Source organism: Choloepus didactylus, chromosome 13, assembly GCF_015220235.1.
Source record: "Choloepus didactylus isolate mChoDid1 chromosome 13, mChoDid1.pri, whole genome shotgun sequence".
Classification (NCBI taxonomy): domain Eukaryota; kingdom Metazoa; phylum Chordata; class Mammalia; order Pilosa; family Megalonychidae; genus Choloepus; species Choloepus didactylus.
Window position 1 is genome coordinate 10401905 of NC_051319.1, and position 24813 is coordinate 10426717.

The 24813-nt window shown below is 37.5% G+C and overlaps 1 protein-coding gene across 5 annotated transcripts in view; it reads right to left on the reverse strand.

Moving 5' to 3' along the window:
* FAM169A (family with sequence similarity 169 member A) overlaps positions 1-24813 on the reverse strand; it is a 123134-nt gene that overhangs the window by 62602 nt on the left and 35719 nt on the right. For 4 of the 5 annotated variants that reach the window (XM_037802066.1, XM_037802063.1, XM_037802064.1 and 1 more), the window contains exons 2-5: positions 20678-20812; positions 19537-19636; positions 19128-19213; positions 15472-15643 (exon numbers count right to left, since the gene is read on the reverse strand). In XM_037802066.1, the coding sequence (XP_037657994.1) occupies positions 15472-15643; positions 19128-19213; positions 19537-19636; positions 20678-20809 (490 nt within the window). In that variant the 5' untranslated portion in view covers positions 20810-20812. Of the gene's footprint in view, positions 1-15471; positions 15644-16632; positions 16735-19127; positions 19214-19536; positions 19637-20677; positions 20813-24813 lie in introns of those variants that run through there. The other variant, XM_037802068.1, reaches the window with a different exon arrangement.

A 24813-nucleotide genomic window follows, 5' to 3' on the forward strand; every position in this document is an offset into this window, starting at 1 on the left:
TTTAGATTTGTTAGCTCCTGGCATTCAAAGAAATCTCTGACATATCTCAACCTGAATACAAACTCTAGAAGAGACAGTTCAGGGACTAAAAACCAGGGTTAACACTTTAAAATATTAAATGTAAAGTGGGCAAGGAAAAATTACAAAACAAACAAAAAAGAAGATATGGTGGCCCATACAAAGGCACAAGATAAAAATCCACAAACCATCAACAAAGACACCAGACTTCGGACACATCAGACAAAGGCTTTAGAACAGTGATTCTCAGTATGCTCCAGGAGATAAAGAAAAACATAGAGAAAGATCCAAATAATGATGATGATGATGATGATGATGATAATAATCAGGAAAACAATGAATGAACAATATGAGAATCTCAATAAAGAGATAATAATTTAAAAAAGAAACCAAACAGAAATACTGGAGTTGAAAACCACAATAACTGAAATGATAAATTCCCTAAAGGGTTTCAACAACAAATTGGAGCTGGAAGAAGAATGAATCAGTGAATTCAAAGACAAGACATTTGAAATGATTCAGGGTGAGGAGCAGAAAGAAGAAAGAATGACAGCTATTTAAAAAATGAAAAAATAATAATTGTTGGAGAAACAGATGTGAAGAAATAGGAACACTCAGTCATTGTTAGTAGGAATGTAAAATGGCGCAGCTGCTGTGGAAGACAGTTTGGCAGTTCCCCAGAAACCTAAAAACAAAATTATAATATGACCCTGCAATCCCGCTTTTGGGTATATACACAAAAGAACTGAAAGCAGGGACTCGAACAGGTATTTCCACACCAATATTCATCGTGATATTATTCACAATTGCCAAAAAATGCAATCAGCCCAAGTCTCCATCACCTGGATGACTGTGGTATAAACACAAATGTGGTATATACACACAATGGAGTATTATTCAGCTGTAAAGAAGAATGAGGTTCCAATATATGCTACAACGTGGATGAACCCTGAAGACATCGTGCTCAGTGAAATAAGCCAGACACAAAAGGACAAATATTGTATGATCTCAGTGATATGAAATAATTAGAAAAAGCAAATTCAGGAGGATCTAAGATGGTGCATAGAGAGGAGTGGAAGCTAAGTGGTCCCCCTGGAACAACTAAAAAAAACCATAAACAACCAGCAAATAATCCGGAATAACTGCAGGGGGACAGATGTGACCATCCACTCATCATACACCAACCTGAATTGGGAGGAATGCCCGAGATCACAGCATAAAATTTGTAAGAACGAACTGCGGCTCCAAATCGGGAGACACTCCCCCCCCCCACAGCCCGAGTTACAAAGCCTCCTGGTGCCAGAGAGAAGCTTTCTCCCAGCAAGCAAATATAGCTCAGCTGAGCTACAACTGGGGTTTTAATTAGCAAGTGTGAACTGCTCACTACGAGGTACGAATCCCTAACAAGTAGACAGAGGCTTTGGGTGACAACTAACCTTGGAAAGCCGGAGGTTCGCCTCGGACTAGCTCTCTTCCTTTTTCGACTCAGTGGAGAAAGCCTCAGCCATTCTCAGTTCCCAGTTCTGTGACCCAGACAAGGGTGTGGCACAGGCAGAGAAAGACCACTGAAATGCTAATGACCTCCCCCTAGGGTGTCTATCTTCTCTAAGAGGAAAGGGGTGGGGCCCAGCTCTACTACCTGCCTTTCATTCAGAACTTACACCAGTCAAGAATTATAGGCTAATCTTTGCATCAGGCAGTGAGCACCCCTGCACAGCCCGGGGCTTCCCTTGAGGGACGACATGCACTAGTGACGTAGCACAGCCTTCCCTCAGCAGAGGTCCTGGAAGATCACAGCTGAGAAGGGGGGCCCACTCGGAAAACCCAGGGACGCTATGTCAATGCCGGTGGTTTGTGGGTCAGCGACAGAGAAAATCTGGGGCAAAACTGAAATGAAGGCTTAGACTCTTGCAAAAGCCTTGAATCTCCAGGAACACCTGGGAGGTTTGAATATTAAAGCTGCCCTGCCTCCCTGACCACCCAGACACACGCCCCGCATTCAGGGCGGACATCTCCAACAACAAACCCAAACTGAGTTCACCAACTGAACCCCACAAAAATCATTTCCCCACACACCACAGAGACAGAGTTGGGGAGAACTGACCTGACGGGTATAGGTGGCTCGCAGAAGCCATCTGCTGGTTAGCTGGAGAAAGTGTATGCGACCAACTTATATTTCTGAAAAACTAGATTGGTATGTTTTCTTTACAACTTGAAAGAACGCTAGCAAGCAAAGCAAATGCCAAGAGGCCAAAAACAACAGAAAATCTTAATGCACATGATAAAACCAGATGATATGGAGAACCTGATCCCAAACACCCAAATCAAAATATCAGAGGAGACACAGTACTTGGCACAATTAATCAAACAATCACAATCGAGGGATGAAAACATGCCACAGGATATAAAAGACATGAAGAAGAGCACGGCACAGGATAAAAGGGACATAAAGAAGACCCTAGAAGAGCATAAAGAAGAAATTGCAAGAGTAAATAAAAAAATAGAAGATCTTATGGAAATAAAAGAAACTGTTGGCCAAATTAAAAAGACTCTGGATACTCATAATACAATATTAGAGGAAGTGGAACAACGACTCAGTGTCCTAGAGGTCCACAGAACAGAAAATGAAAGAACAAAAGGAAGAGTGGAGAAAAAAATTTTAAAAATAGAAATGGATCTCAGGGATATGATAGATAAAATAAAACATCCAAATTTAAGACTCATTGGTGTCCCAGAAGGGGAAGAGAAGAGTAAAGGTCTAGAAAGAGTATTCAAAGAAACTGTTGGAGAAAACTTCGCAAACCTTCTACACAATATAAATACACAAAGCATAAATGCCCAGCAAACTCCAAATAGAATAAATCCAAATAAATGTACTCCGAGACATAGTCTGATCAGACTCTGAAATACTGAAGAGAAGGAGCAAGTTCTGAAAGCAGCAATAGAAAAGCAATTCACCACATACAAAGGAAACAACATAAGACTAAGTTGTGACTACTTACCAGCCACCATGGAGGCGAGAAGGCAGTGGCATGACATATTTAAAATTCTGAGAGAGAAAAATTTCCAACCAAGAATACTTTATCCAGCAAAACTCTCCTTCAAATTTGAGGGAGAGCTTAAATTTTTCACAGACAAACAAATGCTGAGAGAGTTTGCCAATAAAAGACCTGCCCTACTTCAGATACTAAAGGAAGCCCTACTGACAGAGAAACAAAGAAAGGAGAAAGAGATGCAGAGAATTTTAACAGACATGTATAGAACCTTACATCCCAAATCATCAGGACACTCATTTTTCTCTAGTGATCATGGATCTTTCTCCAGAATGAACCATATGCTGCTGGGACATAAAACAAGCCTCAATAAATTAAAAAAAAAAAAAAAAATTGAACATATTCAAAGCACAATCTCTGAACACAATGGAATACAAATAGAAGTCAATAATTTTTGATCTGTAACTCCACTATTTACTTCCTACATGATACAAAATACACAAACTCTAATGACAAATCAATGGTTTGGAACTCGATGCAAAATATGTGATTTTTGACAAGAACTATATAAATGTGGGGGGAATGGAGGAGTATAGGTACATAGTTTATGTGTCCTATTGAAATTAAGTTGGTATCAAAGAAAAACAAGTTGTTATGGATTTAAAAGTCTCATTTTAAGCCCCACAGTAAACACAAAGAAATTATCAGAGAATATGACCACAGAGATGAAAAGTAGTGTATGGGTTAAGAGAAATGGGGAAAGGGACAATGGGGAGTTAAGAAATGAGTATAGGGTTGCAGTCTGAGGTGAAGAGAAATGTCTAGTAATGGATGGTGGGAAGGTGATAGCATTACAACGTTCTAAATGTGATTAATGCCACTAATGGAAGGCTAGGCAGGGGGTGGAATGGGAAGATTTAGGCTGTATATATGTTTCCGCAATTGAGGAAAAAAAAAAAAAAAGACAGACTAAATAGATGACAATTGAATGCCAAGGATGAACCTGGATGGGATCTGAGGATGGAGGACAGGAGGTTCAAAGGGACACAGTTGAGACATAAGGAAAAGGAAATATAGAATGTAAGCTTTGTATCATTGTTGAATCTCTTATACTTCTTAGCTGTGCTTCATGGGATTGCACAAAAGAATGTTCTTGTTCATAGGAATTGTATATGTGAATTATACTGTTTGTTCAAGGATGTGTGCAGCTAGCTCTCGTATGTTCAGAATACAGAGCAACAGATGATGGATGATAGAGAGGGAGGTAGGGAGGGAAAGAAAGAGCGGTGTGACAACATGTTAATGTTAGTGGATTGGGATATCAGGGGAGGGGGGTCAGGGAATGCTGGAGTTCTGTGTATGGGGTTTGTATTGTTTTTGCAACTGTTCCTATAACTTTGAATTTATTTCAAAATAAAATTAAAAAAAAAAAAAAAGCTAATTCAGAGTCAGAAACTAGAATATAGGTGACTAGGGACCAGGGTAGGGGTTAGGGAATGGGGAGTTAACGCTTAATTGGTACAGAGTTTCTATCTGGGGTGATGGAATAGTTTTAGTGATAATGGTGATAAAGGTAGCACACTATCGTGAATGTAATTAACAACACTGAATTTTATGTTTGAATGTGATTAGGAGGGGAAATTTTAGGTTGCATACGTTACCAGAATAAGTAATTTTTTAAATAAACATTGGACTGTACAATACATACAGTGAATCCTAAGGTAAACTATGGACTGTAGTTAATACTATAATTATAATAATATGGTTTCCTCAGTTGTAACAAAGGCATTACACTAATGCAAAGTGTTAATAATAGGGAAAATTCTACAGGTGAGGGGAAATATATGGGAACTTGTATTTTCTGCATGGTTTTCCGTAAACCTACAACTTCTCTAATGAAAAACAAATTTTAAAAAAGTTAAAGTAATAGTGAGGTTCCCCTCGTCAAACAGAGAACTAAAATGACCATAAAACAAGCTAATAATAGATCTAAACAAAATCATTGTCCCTCAAAACTATATAAATAAAATCTTGCAGGCACCTGAAGATGATGTGAACCCATGAGTAAATGTAGTTCATCTTTCCAAAGAATATATGTTGGCAATATTTTGCAGTGGAGTGTTTCTAAAGACTGGCGGTGGATCCTTGTAAAAATTTTCTTCTTAAAGATAACTAGGATAAAAGCTTGTTAGTCACCATGTATTTTTGTTTTTAACACAGAACTTGATTTGAAATTTAGACAATATAAAGTTTTGTTGCTCTTCTCCTGGCAAGATAAAGGCATGCTTTTTTCCTTGGAGCAGGGGCAGGATATTCTATTATAATAAGCGAATATTTGAAAATTGGACGATATCAACTAATACATTTATCTCCAAAAAAGAAAAAAAGTATCATCAGACATTTTCCTTCCATGGTAAAAGCAGACTCAAGGAACAGCCTGTTTGTGGTTTGTTTAAAGAGTAAAAGAAATATAATTCTAATTTATTTATGAACCCCAGAATTGACTGAAAATAAAATGAATATAATATATTCCTGTGATATATTTCTATAATTGAAGGTTAAGGATTGAAAGCAACAATAACAACAACAAAAAATAGATAAATGAGACACTTCCATCACAAAGTGTTCTAGTATTTTGTACGGACATTTTTTCCACAATATTGTAATTGTCTTTGGATTGCCTTTGTAGAGAAAAGCACTTCTTGGACGAATTAAATGGTTACTGCTTGAAAACCTAGTGTAAACACAGCTACTTCCACCGTAATCAGGTAGGTGAGAGTCACAGCTTATGGGGGTTAACAAGTTAAAAAACTAGTAAGGATGTAAAGCAAAATAACAGAGAAGTATGCAAAGTGCTACAACTGGTAAATACAGTAGCACTTGGAAGCTCAAGGGTAAATAATGGAGTGAATGATCAGAACAAGCAAAAATAGAGGCAGGTCCAAGAGGAAAGGAGGAGTCTCAAAATGCACATAAAATGAAAGGCAACCCACCCCTGAATCAAATATTGATCAGAAAGTACTCAAAGAGGAATTTTATGTCTTTTAACTATTGTATTTTTCATCAAAAGCAAGCCCTAAATAAAAAGATACAAATTAATATATGCTCCAAATATCTCTGAGTGAGTTTCAGGTAGTAAACTCCCCTGGAGTCTGCCCGAAAAACTTTTAAAAGCCTACAATTCCCGAGGCGGGGCAAGATGGCAGACTGGTGAGCTGTATGTTTTAGTTACTCCTCCAGGAAAGTAGGTAAAAAGCCAGGAACTGCGTGGACTGGACACCACAGAGCAATCTGTCTTTGGGCATACTTCATACAACACTCATGAAAACGTGGAACTGCTGAGATCAGCGAAATCTGTAAGTTTTTGCGGCCAGGGGACCCGCGCCCCTCCCTGCCACGCTCAGTCCCGGGGGAGGAGGGGCTGTCAGCTCCAGGAAGGAGAAGGGAGAATTGCAGTGGCTGCTCTTATCGGAAACTCATTCTACTGATTCAAACTCCAACCATAGATAGACTGAGGCCAGACACCAGAGACTCTGAGAGCAGCCAGCCCAGCAGAGAGGAGACGGGCATAGAAGGAAAACAACACGAGAAGCTCCAAAGTAAAAGCAGAGGATTTTTGGAGTTCTGGTGAACACAGAAAGGGGAAGGGCGGAGATCAGCCCTTGAGGCGCATATGCAAATCCCGAAGCAAGGCTGATCTCTCTGCCCTGGGCACCGTTCCTTAATGGCCCTGGTGGCTTTGTCTATTAGCATTTCAATAACCCATTAGATCTCTGAGGAGGGCCGTTTTTTTTTTTTTTTTTTTTTTAAATCCTTTTTGCTTTTTCTAAAACAATTACTCTAAGAAGCTTAATACAGAAAGCTTCAAAGAATTGCAATTTGGGCACGTCAAGTCAAGAGCAGAACTAAGAGAGCTCTGAGACAAAAGGCAATAATCCAGTGGCTGAGAAAATTCACTAAACAACACAACTTCCCAAGAAAAGGGGGGTGTCCGCTCACAGCCACCATCCTGGTGGACAGGAAACACTCCTGCCCATCGCCAGCCCCATAGCCCAGAGCTGCCCCAGACAACCCAGTGTGACGGAAGTGCTTCAAATAACAGGCACACACCACAAAACTGGACGTGGACATTAGCCTTCCCTGCAACCTCAGCTGAATGTCCCAGAGCTGGGAAGGGGGAGCAGTGTGAATTAACAGAGCCCCATTCAGCCATCATTTGAGCAGACTGGGAGCCTCCCAACACAGCCCAGCAGCCCAGAACTGCCCTGGGGGGACGGCACTCACCTGTGACATAGCACAGTCATCCCTCAACAGAGGACCCGGGGTGCACAGCCTGGAAGAGGGGCCCACTTGCAAGTCTCAGGAGCCATACGCCAATACCAAAGACTTGTGGGTCAGTGGCAGAGACAAACTGTGGCAGGACTGAACTGAAGGATTAGACTATTGCAGTAGCTTTAAAACTCTAGGATCATCAGGGAGATTTGATTGTTAGGGCCACCCCCCCCTCCCCGACTGCCCAGAAACACGCCCCACATACAGGGCAGGCAACACCAACTACACACGCAAGCTTGGTACACCAATTGGGCCCCACAAGACTCACTCCCCCACTCACCAAAAAGGCTAAGCAGGGGAGATCTGGCTTGTGGAGAACAGGTGGCTCGTGGACGCCACCTGCTGGTCAGTTAGAGAAAGTGTACTCCACGAAGCTGTAGATCTGATAAATTAGAGATAAGGACTTCAACTGGTCTACAAATCCTAAAAGAACCCTATCAAGTTCAGCAAATGCCACGAGGCCAAAAACAACAGAAAATTATAAAACATATGAAAAAACCAGACAATATGGATAACCCAAGCCCAAGCACCCAAATCAAAAGACCAGAAGAGACACACCTAGAGCAGCTACTCAAAGAACTAAAGATGAACAATGAGACCCTAGTAAGGGATATGAAGGAAATCAAGAAGACCCTAGAAGAGCATAAAGAAGACATTGCAAGACTAAATAAAAAAATGGATGATCTTATGGAAATTAAAGAAACTGTTGACCAAATTAAAAAGATTCTGGACACTCATAGTACAAGACTAGAGGAAGTTGAACAACGAATCAGTGACCTGGAAGATGACAGAATGGAAAATGAAAGCATAAAAGAAAGAATGGGGAAAAAAATTGAAAAACTCGAAATGGACCTCAGGGATATGATAGATAATATGAAACGTCCAAATATAAGACTCATTGGTGTCCCAGAAGGGGAAGAAAAGGGTAAAGGTCTAGGAAGAGTATTCAAAGAAATTGTTGGGGAAAACTTCCCAAATCTTCTAAACAACATAAATACACAAATCATAAATGCTCAGCGAACTCCAAATAGAATAAATCCAAAAAAAACCCACTCCGAGACATATACTGATCACACTGTCAAACATAGAAGAGAAGGAGCAAGTTCTGAAAGCAGCAAGAGAAAAGCAATTCACCACATACAAAGGAAACAGCATAAGACTAAGTAGTGACTACTCAGCAGCCACCATGGAGGCGAGAAGGCAGTGGCACGATATATTTAAAATTCTGAGTGAGAGGAATTTCCAGCCAAGAATACTTTACCCAGCAAAGCTCTCCTTAAAATTTGAGGGAGAGCTTAAATTTTTCACAGACAAAGAAATGCTGAGAGAATTTGCTAACAAGAGACCTGCCCTACTGGAGATACTAAAGGGAGCCCTACAGACACAGAAACAAAGACAGGACAGAGAGACTTGGAGAAAGGTTCAGTACTAAAGAGATTCGGTATGGGTACAATAAAGGATATTAATAGAGAGAGGGAAAAATATGGCAAACATAATCCAAAGGATAAGATGGCCGATTCAAGAAATGCCTTCACGGTTTTAACGTTGAATGTAAATGGATTAAACTCCCCAATTAAAAGATATAGATTCGCAGAATGGATCAAAAAAAATGAACCATCAATATGTTGCATACAAGAGACTCATCTTAGACACAGGGACACAAAGAAACTGAAAGTGAAAGGATGGAAAAAAATATTTCATGCAAGCTACAGCCAAAAGAAAGCAGGTGTAGCAATATTAATCTCAGATAAAATAGACTTCAAATGCAGGGATGTTTTGAGAGACAAAGAAGGCCACTACATACTAATAAAAGGGGCAATTCAACAAGAAGAAATAACAATCGTAAATGTCTATGCACCCAATCAAGGTGCCACAAAATACATGAGAGAAACATTGGCAAAACTAAAGGAAGCAATTGATGTTTCCACAATAATTGTGGGAGACTTCAACACATCACTCTCTCCTATAGATAGATCAACCAGACAGAAGACCAATAAGGAAATTGAAAACCTAAACAATCTGATAAATGAATTAGATTTAACAGACATCTACAGGACATTACATCCCAAATCACCAGGATACACATACTTTTCTAGTGCTCACGGAACTTTCTCCAGAATAGATCATATGCTGGGACATAAAACAAGCCTCAATAAATTTAGAAAGATTGAAATTATTCAAAGCACATTCTCTGACCACAATGGAATACAATTAGAAGTCAATAACCATCAGAGACTTAGAAAATTCACAAATACCTGGAGGTTAAACAACACACTCCTAAACAATCAGTGGGTTAAAGAAGAAATAGCAAGAGAAATTGCTAAATATATAGAGACGAATGAAAATGAGAACACAACATACCAAAACCTATGGGATGCAGCAAAAGCAGTGCTAAGGGGGAAATTTATAGCACTAAACGCATATATTAAAAAGGAAGAAAGAGCCAAAATCAAAGAACTAATGGATCAACTGAAGAAGCTAGAAAATGAACAGCAAACCAATCCTAAACCAAGTACAAGAAAAGAAATAACAAGGATTAAAGCAGAAATAAATGACATAGAGAACAAAAAAACAATAGAAAGGATAAATATCACCAAAAGTTGGTTCTTTGAGAAGATCAACAAGATTGACAAGCCCCTAGCTAGACTGACAAAATCAAAAAGAGAGAAGACCCATATAAACAAAATAATGAATGAAAAAGGTGACATAACTGCAGATCCTGAAGAAATTAAAAAAATTATAAGAGGATATTATGAACAACTGTATGGCAACAAACTGGATAATGTAGAAGAAATGGACAATTTCCTGGAAACATATGAACAACCTAGACTGACCAGAGAAGAAATAGAAGACCTCAACCAACCCATCACAAGCAAAGAGATCCAATCAGTCATCAAAAATCTTCCCACAAATAAATGCCCAGGGCCAGATGGCTTCACAGGGGAATTCTACCAAACTTTCCAGAAAGAACTGACACCAATCTTACTCAAACTCTTTCAAAACATTGAAAAAATGGAACACTACCTAACTCATTTTATGAAGCTAACATCAATCTAATACCAAAACCAGGCAAAGATGCTACAAAAAAAGAAAACTACCGGCCAATCTCCCTAATGAATATAGATGCAAAAATCCTCAACAAAATACTTGCAAATCGAATCCAAAGACACATTAAAAAAATCATACACCATGACCAAGTGGGGTTCATTCCAGGCATGCAAGGATGGTTCAACATAAGAAAAACAATCAATGTATTACAACACATTAACAAGTCAAAAGGGAAAAATCAATTGATCATCTCAATAGATGCTGAAAAAGCATTTGACAAAATCCAACATCCGTTTTTGATAAAAACACTTCAAAAGGTAGGAATTGAAGGAAACTTCCTCAACATGATAAAGAGCATATATGAAAAACCCAGAGCCAGCATAGTACTCAATGGTGAGAGACTGAAAGCCTTCCCTCTAAGATCAGGAACAAGACAAGGATGCCCGCTGTCACCACTGTTATTCAACATTGTGCTGGAAGTGCTAGCCAGGGCAATCCGGCAAGACAAAGAAATAAAGGCATCCAAATTGGAAAAGAAGAAGTAAAACTGTCATTGTTTGCAGATGATATGATCTTATATCTAGAAAACCCTGAGAAATCAATGATACACCTACTAGAGCTAATAAACAAATTTAGCAAAGTAGCGGGATACAAGATTAATGCACATAAGTCAGTAATGTTTCTATATGCTAGAAATGAACAAACTGAAGAGACACTCAAGAAAAAGATACCATTTTCAATAGCAACTAAAAAAATCAAGTACCTAGGAATAAACTTAACCAAAGATGTAAAAGACCTATACAAAGAAAACTACATAACTCTACTAAAAGAAATAGAAGGGGACCTTAAAAGATGGAAAAATATTCCATGTTCATGGATAGGAAGGCTAAATGTCATTAAGATGTCAATTCTACCCAAACTCATCTACAGATTCAATGCAATCCCAATCAAAATTCCAACAACCTACTTTGCAGACTTGGAAAAGCTAGTTATCAAATTTATTTGGAAAGGGAAGATGCCTCGAATTGCTAAAGACACTCTAAAAAAGAAAAACGAAGTGGGAGGACTTACACTCCCTGACTTTGAAGCTTATTATAAAGCCACAGTTGCCAAAACAGCATGGTACTGGCACAAAGATAGACATATAGATCAATGGAATCGAATTGAGAATTCAGAGATAGACCCTCAGATCTATGGCCGACTGATCTTTGATAAGGCCCCCAAAGTCACCGAACTGAGCCATAATGGTCTTTTCAACAAATGGGGCTGGGAGAGTTGGATATCCATATCCAAAAGAATGAAAGAGGACCCCTACCTCACCCCCTACACAAAAATTAACTCAAAATGGACCAAAGATCTCAATATAAAAGAAAGTACCATAAAACTCCTAGAAGATAATGTAGGAAAACATCTTCAAGACCTTGTATTAGGAGGCCACTTCCTAGACTTTACACCCAAAGCACAAGCAACAAAAGAGAAAATAGATAAATGGGAACTCCTCAAGCTTAGAAGTTTCTGCACCTCAAAGGAATTTCTCAAAAAGGTAAAGAGGCAGCCAACTCAATGGGAAAAAATTTTTGGAAACCATGTATCTGACAAAAGACTGATATCTTGCATATACAAAGAAATCCTACAACTCAATGACAATAGTACAGACAGCCCAATTATAAAATGGGCAAAAGATATGAAAAGACAGTTCTCTGAAGAGGAAATACAAATGGCCAAGAAACACATGAAAAAATGTTCAGCTTCACTAGCTATTAGAGAGATGCAAATTAAGACCACAATGAGATACCATCTAACACCGGTTAGAATGGCTGCCATTAAACAAACAGGAAACTACAAATGCTGGAGGGGATGTGGAGAAATTGGAACTCTTATTCATTGTTGGTGGGACTGTATAATGGTTCAGCCACTCTGGAAGTCAGTCTGGCAGTTCCTTAAAAAACTAGATATAGAGCTACCATTCGATCCAGCGATTGCACTTCTCGGTATATACCCAGAAGATCGGAAAGCAGTGACACGAACAGATATCTGCACGCCAATGTTCATAGCAGCATTATTCACAATTGCCAAGAGATGGAAACAACCCAAATGTCCTTCAACAGATGAGTGGATAAATAAAATGTGGTATATACACACGATGGAATACTACGCGGCAGTAAGAAGGAACGATCTGGTGAAACATATGACAACATGGATGAACCTTGAAGACATAATGCTGAGCGAAATAAGCCAGGCACAAAAAGAGAAATATTATATGCTACCACGAATGTGAACTTTGAAAAATGTAAAACAAATGGTTTATAATGTAGAATGTAGGGGAACTAGCAGTAGAGAGCAATTAAGGAAGGGGGAACAATAATCCAAGAAGAACAGATAAGCTATTTAACGTTCTGGGGATGCCCAGAAATGACTATGGTCTGTTAATTTCTGATGGATGTAGTAGGAACAAGTTCACTGAAATGTTGCTATATTATGTAACTTTCTTGGGGTAAAGTAGGAACATGTTGGAAGTTAAGCAGTTATCTTAGGTTAGTTGTCTGTTTCTTACTCCCTTGCTATGGTCTCTTTGAAATGTTCTTTTATTGTATGTTTGTTTTCTTTTTAACTTTTTTTTCATACAGTTGATTTAAAAAAGAAGGGAAAGTTAAAAAAAAAAAAAAAGAAAAAAGACAAACAAGGAAAAAAAAAAAAAGATGTAGTGCCCCCGTGAGGAGCCTGTGGAGAATGCAGGGGTATTCGCCTACCCCACCTCCATGGTTGCTAACATGACCACAGACATAGGGGACTGGTGGTTTGATGGGTTGAGCCCTCTACCATAAGTTTTTACCCTTGGGAAGACGGTTGCTGCAAAGGAGAGGCTAGGCCTCCCTGTATTTGTGCCTAAGAGTCTCCTCCTGAATGCCTCTTTGTTGCTCAGATGTGGCCCTCTCTCTCTGGCTAAGCCAACTTGAAAGGTGAAATCACTGCCCTCCCCCCTACGTGGGATCAGACACCCAGGGAAGTGAATCTCCCTGGCAACGTGGAATATGACTCCCGGGGAGGAATGTAGACCCGGCATCGTGGGATGGAGAACATCTTCTTGACCAAAAGGGGGATGTGAAAGGAAATGAAATAAGCTTCAGTGGCAGAGAGATTCCAAAACGAGCCGAGAGATCACTCTGGTGGGCACTCTTACGCACACTTTAGACAACCTTTTTTAGGTTCTAAAGAATTGGGGTAGCTGGTGGTGGATACCTGAAACTATTAAACTACAACCCAGAACCCATGAATCTCGAAGACAGTTGTATAAAAATGTAGCTTATGAGGGGTGACAGTGGGATTGGGAATGCCATAAGGACCAAACTCCACTTTGTCTAGTTTATGGATGGATGTGTAGAAAAGTAGGGGAAGCAAACAAACAGACAAAGGTACCTAGTGTTCTTTTTTACTTCAATTGCTCTTTTTCACTCTAATTATTATTCTTGTTATTTTTGTGTGTGTGCTAATGAAGGTGTCAGGGATTGATTTAGGTGATGAATGTACAACTATGTAATGGTACTGTAAACAATCGAAAGTACAATTTGTTTTGTATGACTGCGTGGTATGTGAATATATCTTAATAAAATGATGATTTAAAAAAAAAAAAAAAAAGGGAATGAAGGAACTTTCCAGGGCGATGGAAATGTTCTGTATCTTGCTTTAGGTGGTGGCTACACGGTGTACACATTCAATAAATAAACATCATTAAATACTAAAGATCTGTGCATTTTACTGTTATCATTGTTACACTTTTTTTTAAACTTGGGCAAGTTAAATAAAATATTATCTATAAACTGAAAAAAAAAAAAAAAAGCCTACAATTCCCATGGGAATTACCTTTTTATAAAATAAACCATAAAGCAGTTAAATTACACTCCAGCTTCAAACTTAAAATATTTTAAAAAGGAATGTTGCCTTTTATGCAATGCAGCCTCCATTTAACAAGCATTATGATTTTCCCACGTACAACTATAACTTTCTAAAGTTACATAAATTATTGGCTCTATTTCAGATTTACACAAAAATAAAATAGCAAATTAAAGGAACCCCAAAGTATTTACTATAAAACAAAACCATTTAAAAGTATATATCACAGTTTTTTATTCTTGTGGAAAAGGGACCTTCCTTTTATTGTCTACATACACTAATTCTCATCATAAATGTGCACTGATTATGATTAAGGTACCAGTCACAACTGCTCTTCAAATCAGCAGTGAATTTGGTGTGCCGTTTAGACTCGATCTGGAAAAGTTAAGTTTGGAAGGTTTAAAATAGAGAGAAGAAAGAAGGATGTCAGTGTTCTCTGTGAAAGGTCTTTGGTCAGGTACAAAAGAAGGCAGACTTTTTTATTTGGTGATTGTAAGGCGTGAGTTGTAGGAGCACAGAGTAAGCAGGTTAGAATAAGACAGTAGCTAGAATCTATCCTGGCTCCAGTAGCACTTAGGAAGCTCTAAGAATTGGAAAACATGTAAAGCAAGTGTGAAGTTGTACTAGCCTGTTAGGGATAGGGTACAGTTGGGTCTTAGGGTCAGAAATCCATACTTTAGAACCTAAACAATTTCAAAGAGGTCTGTATGTTCAATATATATTAAAGAACTTTGTTTTTCTATGTAATTAGTCAAGTTTCTCTTTAATATATCAACCTGAATCAGCCGTGGTAAGCAGAAAAGGACTGTGAGTTTGGTCCACAGGTGGACTGGCATTTTAAAAGAAGCCAGCAATAGTGATAGCAGTAGGAATCAAAGTAAACAATAAGATTTAAAAAAAAGGAAGGAAGTAGAGAGCAGACAGACAAATTGGAGGCTCAATTGTACAACTCTCTCTCCGCATATGTGGAGAAACCTTCCTCTCTGTTAAATTTTAATTTTGTTTTTTAAAAACACTTTCCTAACAATCCTCACTTTTACAGTTTGGTAGAATCAAAATATTTCCAAGAAATACTAAGTAAAATCACCTCAATTTGCACTTGATATTAATTTAACAGATATTTACACAGTTGAGGGTCTAAAAGGGGGGTTTTCATAATATACGGTTTAAAGAACTTTTAAACACTCACCTGTAGGCTTAACTGAATAAAACCCAATGGCCTCTCCTTTCTTCCACAGAATCTTAGCATAATCAGTACTGCTATGACACAGGAATGGGATCTCATTTCTCTCCATTTCCTGTTTTCTATAAATAATTCGATTCAGAACATACAGAACCACTCTCTCCCCAAGAGTGCTCACCTACAAAGAGAGTCAAACACCAGGCACAGCAGTTATAATATGCATCAATTAAGAGATGCTATTTACCTTGTTCCCTGCTCCAACACCTCATTCTAGCATTCAAAGCAGTTCTGATACATTTTAAATGATTTGTAGAACATTTTATTATCTCAGAGATAAGACTTATCATTCATACCAGTAATAATCCATTTTTATACACACATATTATGCATGGAATACTGCCTCTCAGCAAAATTCTAAAACAGGCAAAAACTGGTTTCCAACGTACCAATTCCCCTGTCTCCTCTTTCAGTACTCAGTGTTTTCTTTCTGTTTCCAGATACCCAGACACAGGATCTTCCTCACCCTATACTGCTTCATCCCTTTTTCACCCCTTTCCAACCTCTAAATAAGGAGTAAAATAAAAAAACAAAATAGCTTACTGTTATCCATTTAAGACTTTAAGACAATTCCCTCATTTGATGAGGGAAGCCAAAATTATCCTCTTGGGAAAAGAAACTCAGTTTTTCAAGGAAAAATATTTACTTGACAGCCCTATCTTTGCTATTTAACTATAAGGAATAACCTTCCACCCCACATACATACTACTTTCACACACCCATCTGCCAGACCAGATAAAAGATGTCAGTGACATCACAGAAATCTTGTGAAAATATATCATGGGGCAGTCATAGAATGGAAACAGACACATACTTCTTACACGCAGTTACACTGTCACATGGAAACCTCCCTTCCCTGACTTCCTGACATTAAATAGTGTTTCCCACCCCCACCCCACCCCAAAGACATCTTTCATTGCTAAAAGAAAAATTTCTGTCCATAAAATATATTTTTCCCCAAGTCCCCTTAAAGGAGAAGTTTGCCTTCTAATTAGCTGAGCAGAGGGAGAAATGATTAACCATACATATGCTACTCTCAAAAATATCCCCAGTAGGAGTATCTCCCAGATCAAAAACACACAGGAAATGACAAGGAGTTCATTAGCTTACAAAGCAACCTAGTCCATCCTTGGGCAGCTCTAAAATTCTTCCTTACACTGAGCTGAAATTTATTTCTTCAAACTATACTTTTATATTCTGGAGCCACACAACCTACAAAAATATGAGAAGACAGCCATGAAGATCTCCTAAATTTCACACCAAAGCTAAACATAAGAACAACAGCAAGAAAGGCTAACATAATACAATGTGGAGTACTTCTGCCATTCTAGTCTTCTCCCTTGATATTACTCCAGATCACTAACATCTCTCTTCATGTCCAGCATGCAAATGTTGCAGATATACACACTGAAGATATTGCTGTGACAATGTGGTTTTTCTATATAAACTTCTAATTAACTAAATGTCAAATTGCTTTCATATGTGCTGCTGTTTCAGTATGGCCTTCACTGTATACATGACAGTTTTTTAGAACCTATATGTATTATTTTACATTTTACCCCATTTAATTTCATCAGGTTAGATCCTTCCCTTTGTTTCTTAATTCCATTTTTCACAGCTCAGTTTCCCCATTCAGCAGTGTGTCACACAGAATTGATAAGCATGCCATCTAAGTCTTCATCTAAGTAACTGATAAGATGGTGACCAGGGCAGAAAAAAGGACAAAATTTTGCAGCATGCTATTGAGGACCTTCCTCCACTAACTGAGCAGTACATTTCAGACACAGGGTTATGATCTTTTATCTCATTCAATTTTCATCACAACAATGTGAGGAAGAAGGAAATAAAGTTTGTAGGAAAAAAATCACTTGCTCAAAGTCATGCACTTGTTAACAGAAGAATAGTCACTCCCTCCTGTAACTTGATCAGCCAATTCTTCCTCATCAGCCAGGCTTTGACTAAAATAGCAGTCTCACTTCACTGATTTCTCTACTTCTCAAGAAGTGATGTTGTCACAAAGGTAATTAAGGTGGAAGGATACCTACTGTGTGCGTCCAAACAGCTTCAGTCTTGTTTTTGGTTTTGACTCCTTCTCCCGTTCCAATCCAATCTCAAGTTTTCATGGTTTCCTCACTTGGCTAAGAGAGGCTATAATATACTACCATAATATTTCTCTTTAACCCTCACACCCAAATGTCCTCTACAATGTGTTAAACCTTAGTCGTGTTTCAACACTTCAGGATGTTTATTTTCTTGACAACATACTTCCTTTCACTATCAGGTCTACTCTTGAAACAAGTTTTACTCTTCTATTGCTATCTACTCCTCCAATTTTATGGCTTTATGCAGGTTTTTAATTCCTTCCTCACTTCATTTTATGGTCAAAGGTCTTTATCAGACTGGCAAATCTCCATCTGTACACATTCTTCCTTCTCTTTGTGAGATGTGCCCATCACTCTGGTATCTCAAGACACAACCCAAAAGAATTAAGGCAACATCCATAAGTAACAATACTGATAGTATTATTCTCATATTTTCCTATCTCTTTCAAAGTCCTAAACTCAAAGGGGAAGAAATGAAAATACTTTCCTATCTAGGAGTTTCATTGTTTCTCACTTTCCTATCATGATGTCATAATCTCTAGACATGCTTTCCTTGTTTCTTCTAATTGTTTCAACTACACCACAAAAGTCACTGGCATTTTGCTATTTGACAAGTTTTCACAGATGTGGTCCATCCTAGAAACGTTCTAGAGAAAGACAGGGTACGTATAAATTTCTGTGAACTCCATTCTCTTCAGCTAGGGTTTCTTCTTCTTAGGTTTAATTAACAGGGATCCTGGTACATGCTAATTTCTATGAATTCTCTAAATTATTCTGTAGAGAATGGAGTAGCGCTTTACCCAAAGAAAGAAAAAAAGAATAAAAAATCCATATTCTCCTAAGCACAAAGAGTCTAAGATGCCTCTACCAAGTCAGTTTCTTATACCACCACTTAACTGCAAATTATGCTCTTCCAGACACCAAAGATCTCAACACTTTTTTATTTTGCCCTGCTCTCTTAAATATTTCACATCTTGGTTTCTGTGGGTTTTCCCACCCTATGCTATTTATCCTCTAATACCCAGAACACCAGAGATGTCTCTTAAACCCTTTCATCTCTAGCATGAAAACTAACTTCCCTTCTACTATAATCCTAGAGGCTGAAAACTGCTTTTTCATGAACCTGGTCCTGTTTAGAACACTGTATAATACTAATAAGCAACTTTCCTAGAGACACAAGCTAAGTATCCACATAAAGAACTAGGTTTTCCTCTACAGAATAAGAAAATAGGAAGCTAAAGTTAAGTATAAGCACCTACTCTCAACTAACCCACAAATATTCATTCTTCCTCACTCAAATCCCAAATACCTTAAGAATCATATAAAACTTAGAAAGCCAACCTGATTGCTAGCTGCTTTATAAGAATAAAACTTCAAGTATTTAAAACAACCTGGTTATATGAAAATGGAAATGAGCCCAATAACTTCAAATACCAATACTGTTTATGAGAAACATGAAACTGCCTCATAAGAAGCACTTTTAAAATTACAGAATCTTGTTACCTGCTTAAGCCCCTCTCTAGAAAGGACAGATGTTTTCACAATATCATCAATAGCCCACCATTGGTCAGCAAGGTAAAGTGCCACAGCTAAAAAAGAATAAATCATTGTTAACATTAAAGTCTTAAGTCTTAATGCATATAATATTGCAATTTGGTAGATGAGGTTTATATATAAATACCCTTAAATATACACCTGTAATTTACAATACAATGTATACCACTTATATCATTTTTATTTTACTTTATTTCACCCATTAAACATTTAATTATAAGCAACTGAGAATCACATTTTCTTAACATTACAGTTTAAAACAAGTTTCTAAAACAAATTCCTCCACATAGCTACTTTTAATAAATTTCTAACAGTTTGGAGAAAAACTCCTCAACGCAAAACAAATCAATAAAGAGACCTGTGAGCGAGTCCTCAGGTGCAAAAAGAGCAAGAATTTTCTGGGTCTGGTCACCACCATAAAGTGGTACAAAGCCTACATTTGACAGGCTAATAGGAATCTGAAATGACAATTTATTCAAATTAGTGAAGAGTCTATCAAGAGAATGCACAACAAAAACATGACACTTTTACAAAATTATTAAACTTTCTCTACATTAATTTTAATTATACATTTCATTTCATAGAAGATGGTATGTCTGGTGTCTAAAATAGTAGTACACCTAGATAGACTTCCCTTTTGGAGGGATTTTATTGTCTTTGGGAAAAAAAGAAAATTTATTTCAATAAATATGACTAACTCTAGCCACACATTTGAATAAAGACAAAAACTGTGAGATGGCCCATAAGTCTTTCAAAAATAATTTTAGTTTATCACCTGTTATTTAGACTACTTAAAAGAAAAAAATTATAGTTTCTAGTAAAACAAGACTCAGTAAATTTATTTTTCCTACAAGAAACATGTAATCATTTAAAACTGCCTTCATTAGTCCAACACTAATTCCCCTTTTACAGACAATATTACAATTCAGAGAATTATAAAATATTAGTACTGGAGAAGACTTTAAAGGATCCTTTAAATCAACATCATGGTCCAGAAGAAAAATCTGAGGCCTACAAAGATTAGGGAATTTGCCTACCAGTGGAACGCTACTGATTCCAAATCTAATGACATTTCTATCATAATATATCACAAATTTGAAAAATCTGATCTTACTATTTTAAAACAAGAGAAAAAGAGCCATGACACAAAAATGTGTAATTTAGTGCTTTGTGTTTTTTTTTTTTAATTAAAAATAATCTCCAAACGTACAAATTCCAAATCTAAAGTAAATCTGAGTGAGGTCAATAATAACCAGTCTTAGTAAAAAAGGCCAACTACTTATGCATAATTTTAAGCAATAAGCTATGGAACTTGTCATTTTAAAAATTGATCATACTGCTGAGTTAACCAATATTTATCCATTTTATTGAAAATACTTCTGATAAAGATTTCAAAAATGAATGATTAACACTTTAAAGTGAGAAAAATAAAAGAATAATGGTTTCATATATAAACACAAATTTAAAAATTAATAAAATCACTGCAGAATATGTCTTACCGTAATATTGAAAAGAGAAAAGTACTCTGGATTTTCAGGGTCCCCACACCTTAGATCTGACATGTAATCTTCAGCAGAATTTTCCAATTCCTCATGACTGCAATTATCCAGCATATCCACAGGGAATGCCATCCTCTTTAACAAACAACATGGAACAAAAAGGTTCAGAATATGAAACGCCATCTTGCTTTACTAATGGGAAAAAATCACTTTTTGAAATATTGCAGTATTTTATTTTAAGTATTTCACCATGCCAAGACAGGCTACAACTTGGGCCTGCTGATTTAACCATGAATCACAAACATAGATTTTTTTTTTTTTTTTTTTCCTCTCATTTTTTTTTATTGTAGAATATAACACATATACATAGAAGTGATAACTTTCTAAGTGCAATTTAACAAGTAATTAGCAAATTTCAAAGAACATTATAGATTACAATTCCGCAGTTTCAATTATTTCCTTATTATGAAATATATACAAAAAGGTAATATTTTTCAAAGCATGATTTAACAAGTAGATACATAGGAAATATATATCCAATGTTTATCACTAATGGACTTTTTTTTTTTTTTAATCATCATTTTATTGAGATATATTCACATACCACGCAGTCATACAAAACAAATTGTACTTTCGATTGTTTACAATACCATTACATGGTTGTACATTCATCACCTAAATCAATCCCTGACACCTTCATTAGCACACACACAAAAATAACAAGAATAATAATTAGAGTGAAAAAGAGCAATTGAAGTAAAAAAGAACACTAGGTACCTTTGTCTGTTTGTTTGCTTCCCCTACTTTTCTACACATCCATCCATAAACTAGACAAAGTGGAGTTTGGTCCTTATGGCATTCCCAATCCCACTGTCACCCCTCATAAGCTACATTTTTATACAACTGTCTTCGAGATTCATGGGTTCTGGGTTGTAGTTTAATAGTTTCAGGTATCCACCACCAGCTACCCCAATTCTTTAGAACCTAAAAAAGGTTGTCTAAAGTGTGCGTAAGAGTGCCCACCAGAGTGATCTCTCGGCTCGTTTTGGAATCTCTCTGCCACTGAAGCTTATTTCATTTCCTTTCACATCCCCCTTTTGGTCAAGAAGATGTTCTCCATCCCACGATGCCGGGTCTACATTCCTCCCCGGGAGTCATATTCCACGTTGCCAGGGAGATTCACTTCCCTGGGTGTCTGATCCCACGTAGGGGGGAGGGCAGTGATTTCACCTTTCAAGTTGGCTTAGCCAGAGAGAGAGGGCCACATCTGAGCAACAAAGAGGCATTCAGGAGGAGACTCTTAGGCACAAATACAGGGAGGCCTAGCCTCTCCTTTGCAGCAACCGTCTTCCCAAGGGTAAAACTTATGGTAGAGGGCTCAACCCATCAAACCACCAGTCCCCTATGTCTGTGGTCATGTTAGCAACCATGGAGGTGGGGTAGGCGAATACCCCTGCATTCTCCACAGGCTCCTCAAGGGGGCACTACATCTTTTTTTTTTTTTTCCTTGTTTGTCTTTTTTCTTTTTTTTTTTTTTTTAACTTTCCCTTCTTTTTTAAATCAACTGTATGAAAAAAAAGTTAAAAAGAAAACAAACATACAATAAAAGAACATTTCAAAGAGACCATAGCAAGGGAGTAAGAAACAGACAACTAACCTAAGATAACTGCTTAACTTCCAACATGTTCCTACTTTACCCCAAGAAAGTTACATAATATAGCAACATTTCAGTGAACTTGTTCCTACTACATCCATCAGAAATTAACAGACCATAGTCATTTCTGGGCATCCCCAGAACGTTAAATAGCTTATCTGTTCTTCTTGGATTATTGTTCCCCCTTCCTTAATTGCTCTCTACTGCTAGTTCCCCTACATTCTACATTATAAACCATTTGTTTTACATTTTTCAAAGTTCACATTCGTGGTAGCATATAATATTTCTCTTTTTGTGCCTGGCTTATTTCGCTCAGCATTATGTCTTCAAGGTTCATCCATGTTGTCATATGTTTCACCAGATCGTTCCTTCTTACTGCCGCGTAGTATTCCATCGTGTGTATATACCACATTTTATTTATCCACTCATCTGTTGAAGGACATTTGGGTTGTTTCCATCTCTTGGCAATTGTGAATAATGCTGCTATGAACATTGGCGTGCAGATATCTGTTCGTGTCACTGCTTTCCGATCTTCTGGGTATATACCGAGAAGTGCAATCGCTGGATCGAATGGTAGCTCTATATCTAGTTTTTTAAGGAACTGCCAGACTGACTTCCAGAGTGGCTGAACCATTATACAGTCCCACCAACAATGAATAAGAGTTCCAATTTCTCCACATCCCCTCCAGCATTTGTAGTTTCCTGTTTGTTAAATGGCAGCCATTCTAACCGGTGTTAGATGGTATCTCATTGTGGTCTTAATTTGCATCTCTCTAATAGCTAGTGAAGCTGAACATTTTTTCATGTGTTTCTTGGCCATTTGTATTTCCTCTTCAGAGAACTGTCTTTTCATATCTTTTGCCCATTTTATAATTGGGCTGTCTGTACTATTGTCATTGAGTTGTAGGATTTCTTTGTATATGCAAGATATCAGTCTTTTGTCAGATACATGGTTTCCAAAAATTTTTTCCCATTGAGTTGGCTGCCTCTTTACCTTTTTGAGAAATTCCTTTGAGGTGCAGAAACTTCTAAGCTTGAGGAGTTCCCATTTATCTATTTTCTCTTTTGTTGCTTGTGCTTTGGGTGTAAAGTCTAGGAAGTGGCCTCCTAATACAAGGTCTTGAAGATGTTTTCCTACATTATCTTCTAGGAGTTTTATGGTACTTTCTTTTATATTGAGATCTTTGGTCCATTTTGAGTTAATTTTTGTGTAGGGGGTGAGGTAGGGGTCCTCTTTCATTCTTTTGGATATGGATATCCAACTCTCCCAGCCCCATTTGTTGAAAAGACCATTATGGCTCAGTTCGGTGACTTTGGGGGCCTTATCAAAGATCAGTCGGCCATAGATCTGAGGGTCTATCTCTGAATTCTCAATTCGATTCCATTGATCTATATGTCTATCTTTGTGCCAGTACCATGCTGTTTTGGCAACTGTGGCTTTATAATAAGCTTCAAAGTCAGGGAGTGTAAGTCCTCCCACTTCGTTTTTCTTTTTTAGAGTGTCTTTAGCAATTCGAGGCATCTTCCCTTTCCAAATAAATTTGATAACTAGCTTTTCCAAGTCTGCAAAGTAGGTTGTTGGAATTTTGATTGGGATTGCATTGAATCTGTAGATGAGTTTGGGTAGAATTGACATCTTAATGACATTTAGCCTTCCTATCCATGAACATGGAATATTTTTCCATCTTTTAAGGTCCCCTTCTATTTCTTTTAGTAGAGTTATGTAGTTTTCTTTGTATAGGTCTTTTACATCTTTGGTTAAGTTTATTCCTAGGTACTTGATTTTTTTAGTTGCTATTGAAAATGGTATCTTTTTCTTGAGTGTCTCTTCAGTTTGTTCATTTCTAGCATATAGAAACATTACTGACTTATGTGCATTAATCTTGTATCCCGCTACTTTGCTAAATTTGTTTATTAGCTCTAGTAGGTGTATCGTTGATTTCTCAGGGTTTTCTAGATATAAGATCATATCATCTGCAAACAATGACAGTTTTACTTCTTCTTTTCCAATTTGGATGCCTTTTATTTCTTTGTCTTGCCGGATTGCCCTGGCTAGCACTTCCAGCACAATGTTGAATAACAGTGGTGACAGCGGGCATCCTTGTCTTGTTCCTGATCTTAGAGGGAAGGCTTTCAGTCTCTCACCATTGAGTACTATGCTGGCTGTGGGTTTTTCATATATGCTCTTTATCATGTTGAGGAAGTTTCCTTCAATTCCTACCTTTTGAAGTGTTTTTATCAAAAACGGATGTTGGATTTTGTCAAATGCTTTTTCAGCATCTATTGAGATGATCAATTGATTTTTCCCTTTCGAGTTTTTAATGTGTTGTAATACATTGATTGTTTTTCTTATGTTGAACCATTCTTGCATGCCTGGAATGAACCCCACTTGGTCATGGTGTATGATTTTTTTAATGTGTCTTTGGATTCGATTTGCAAGTATTTTGTTGAGGATTTTTGCATCTATATTCATTAGGGAGAT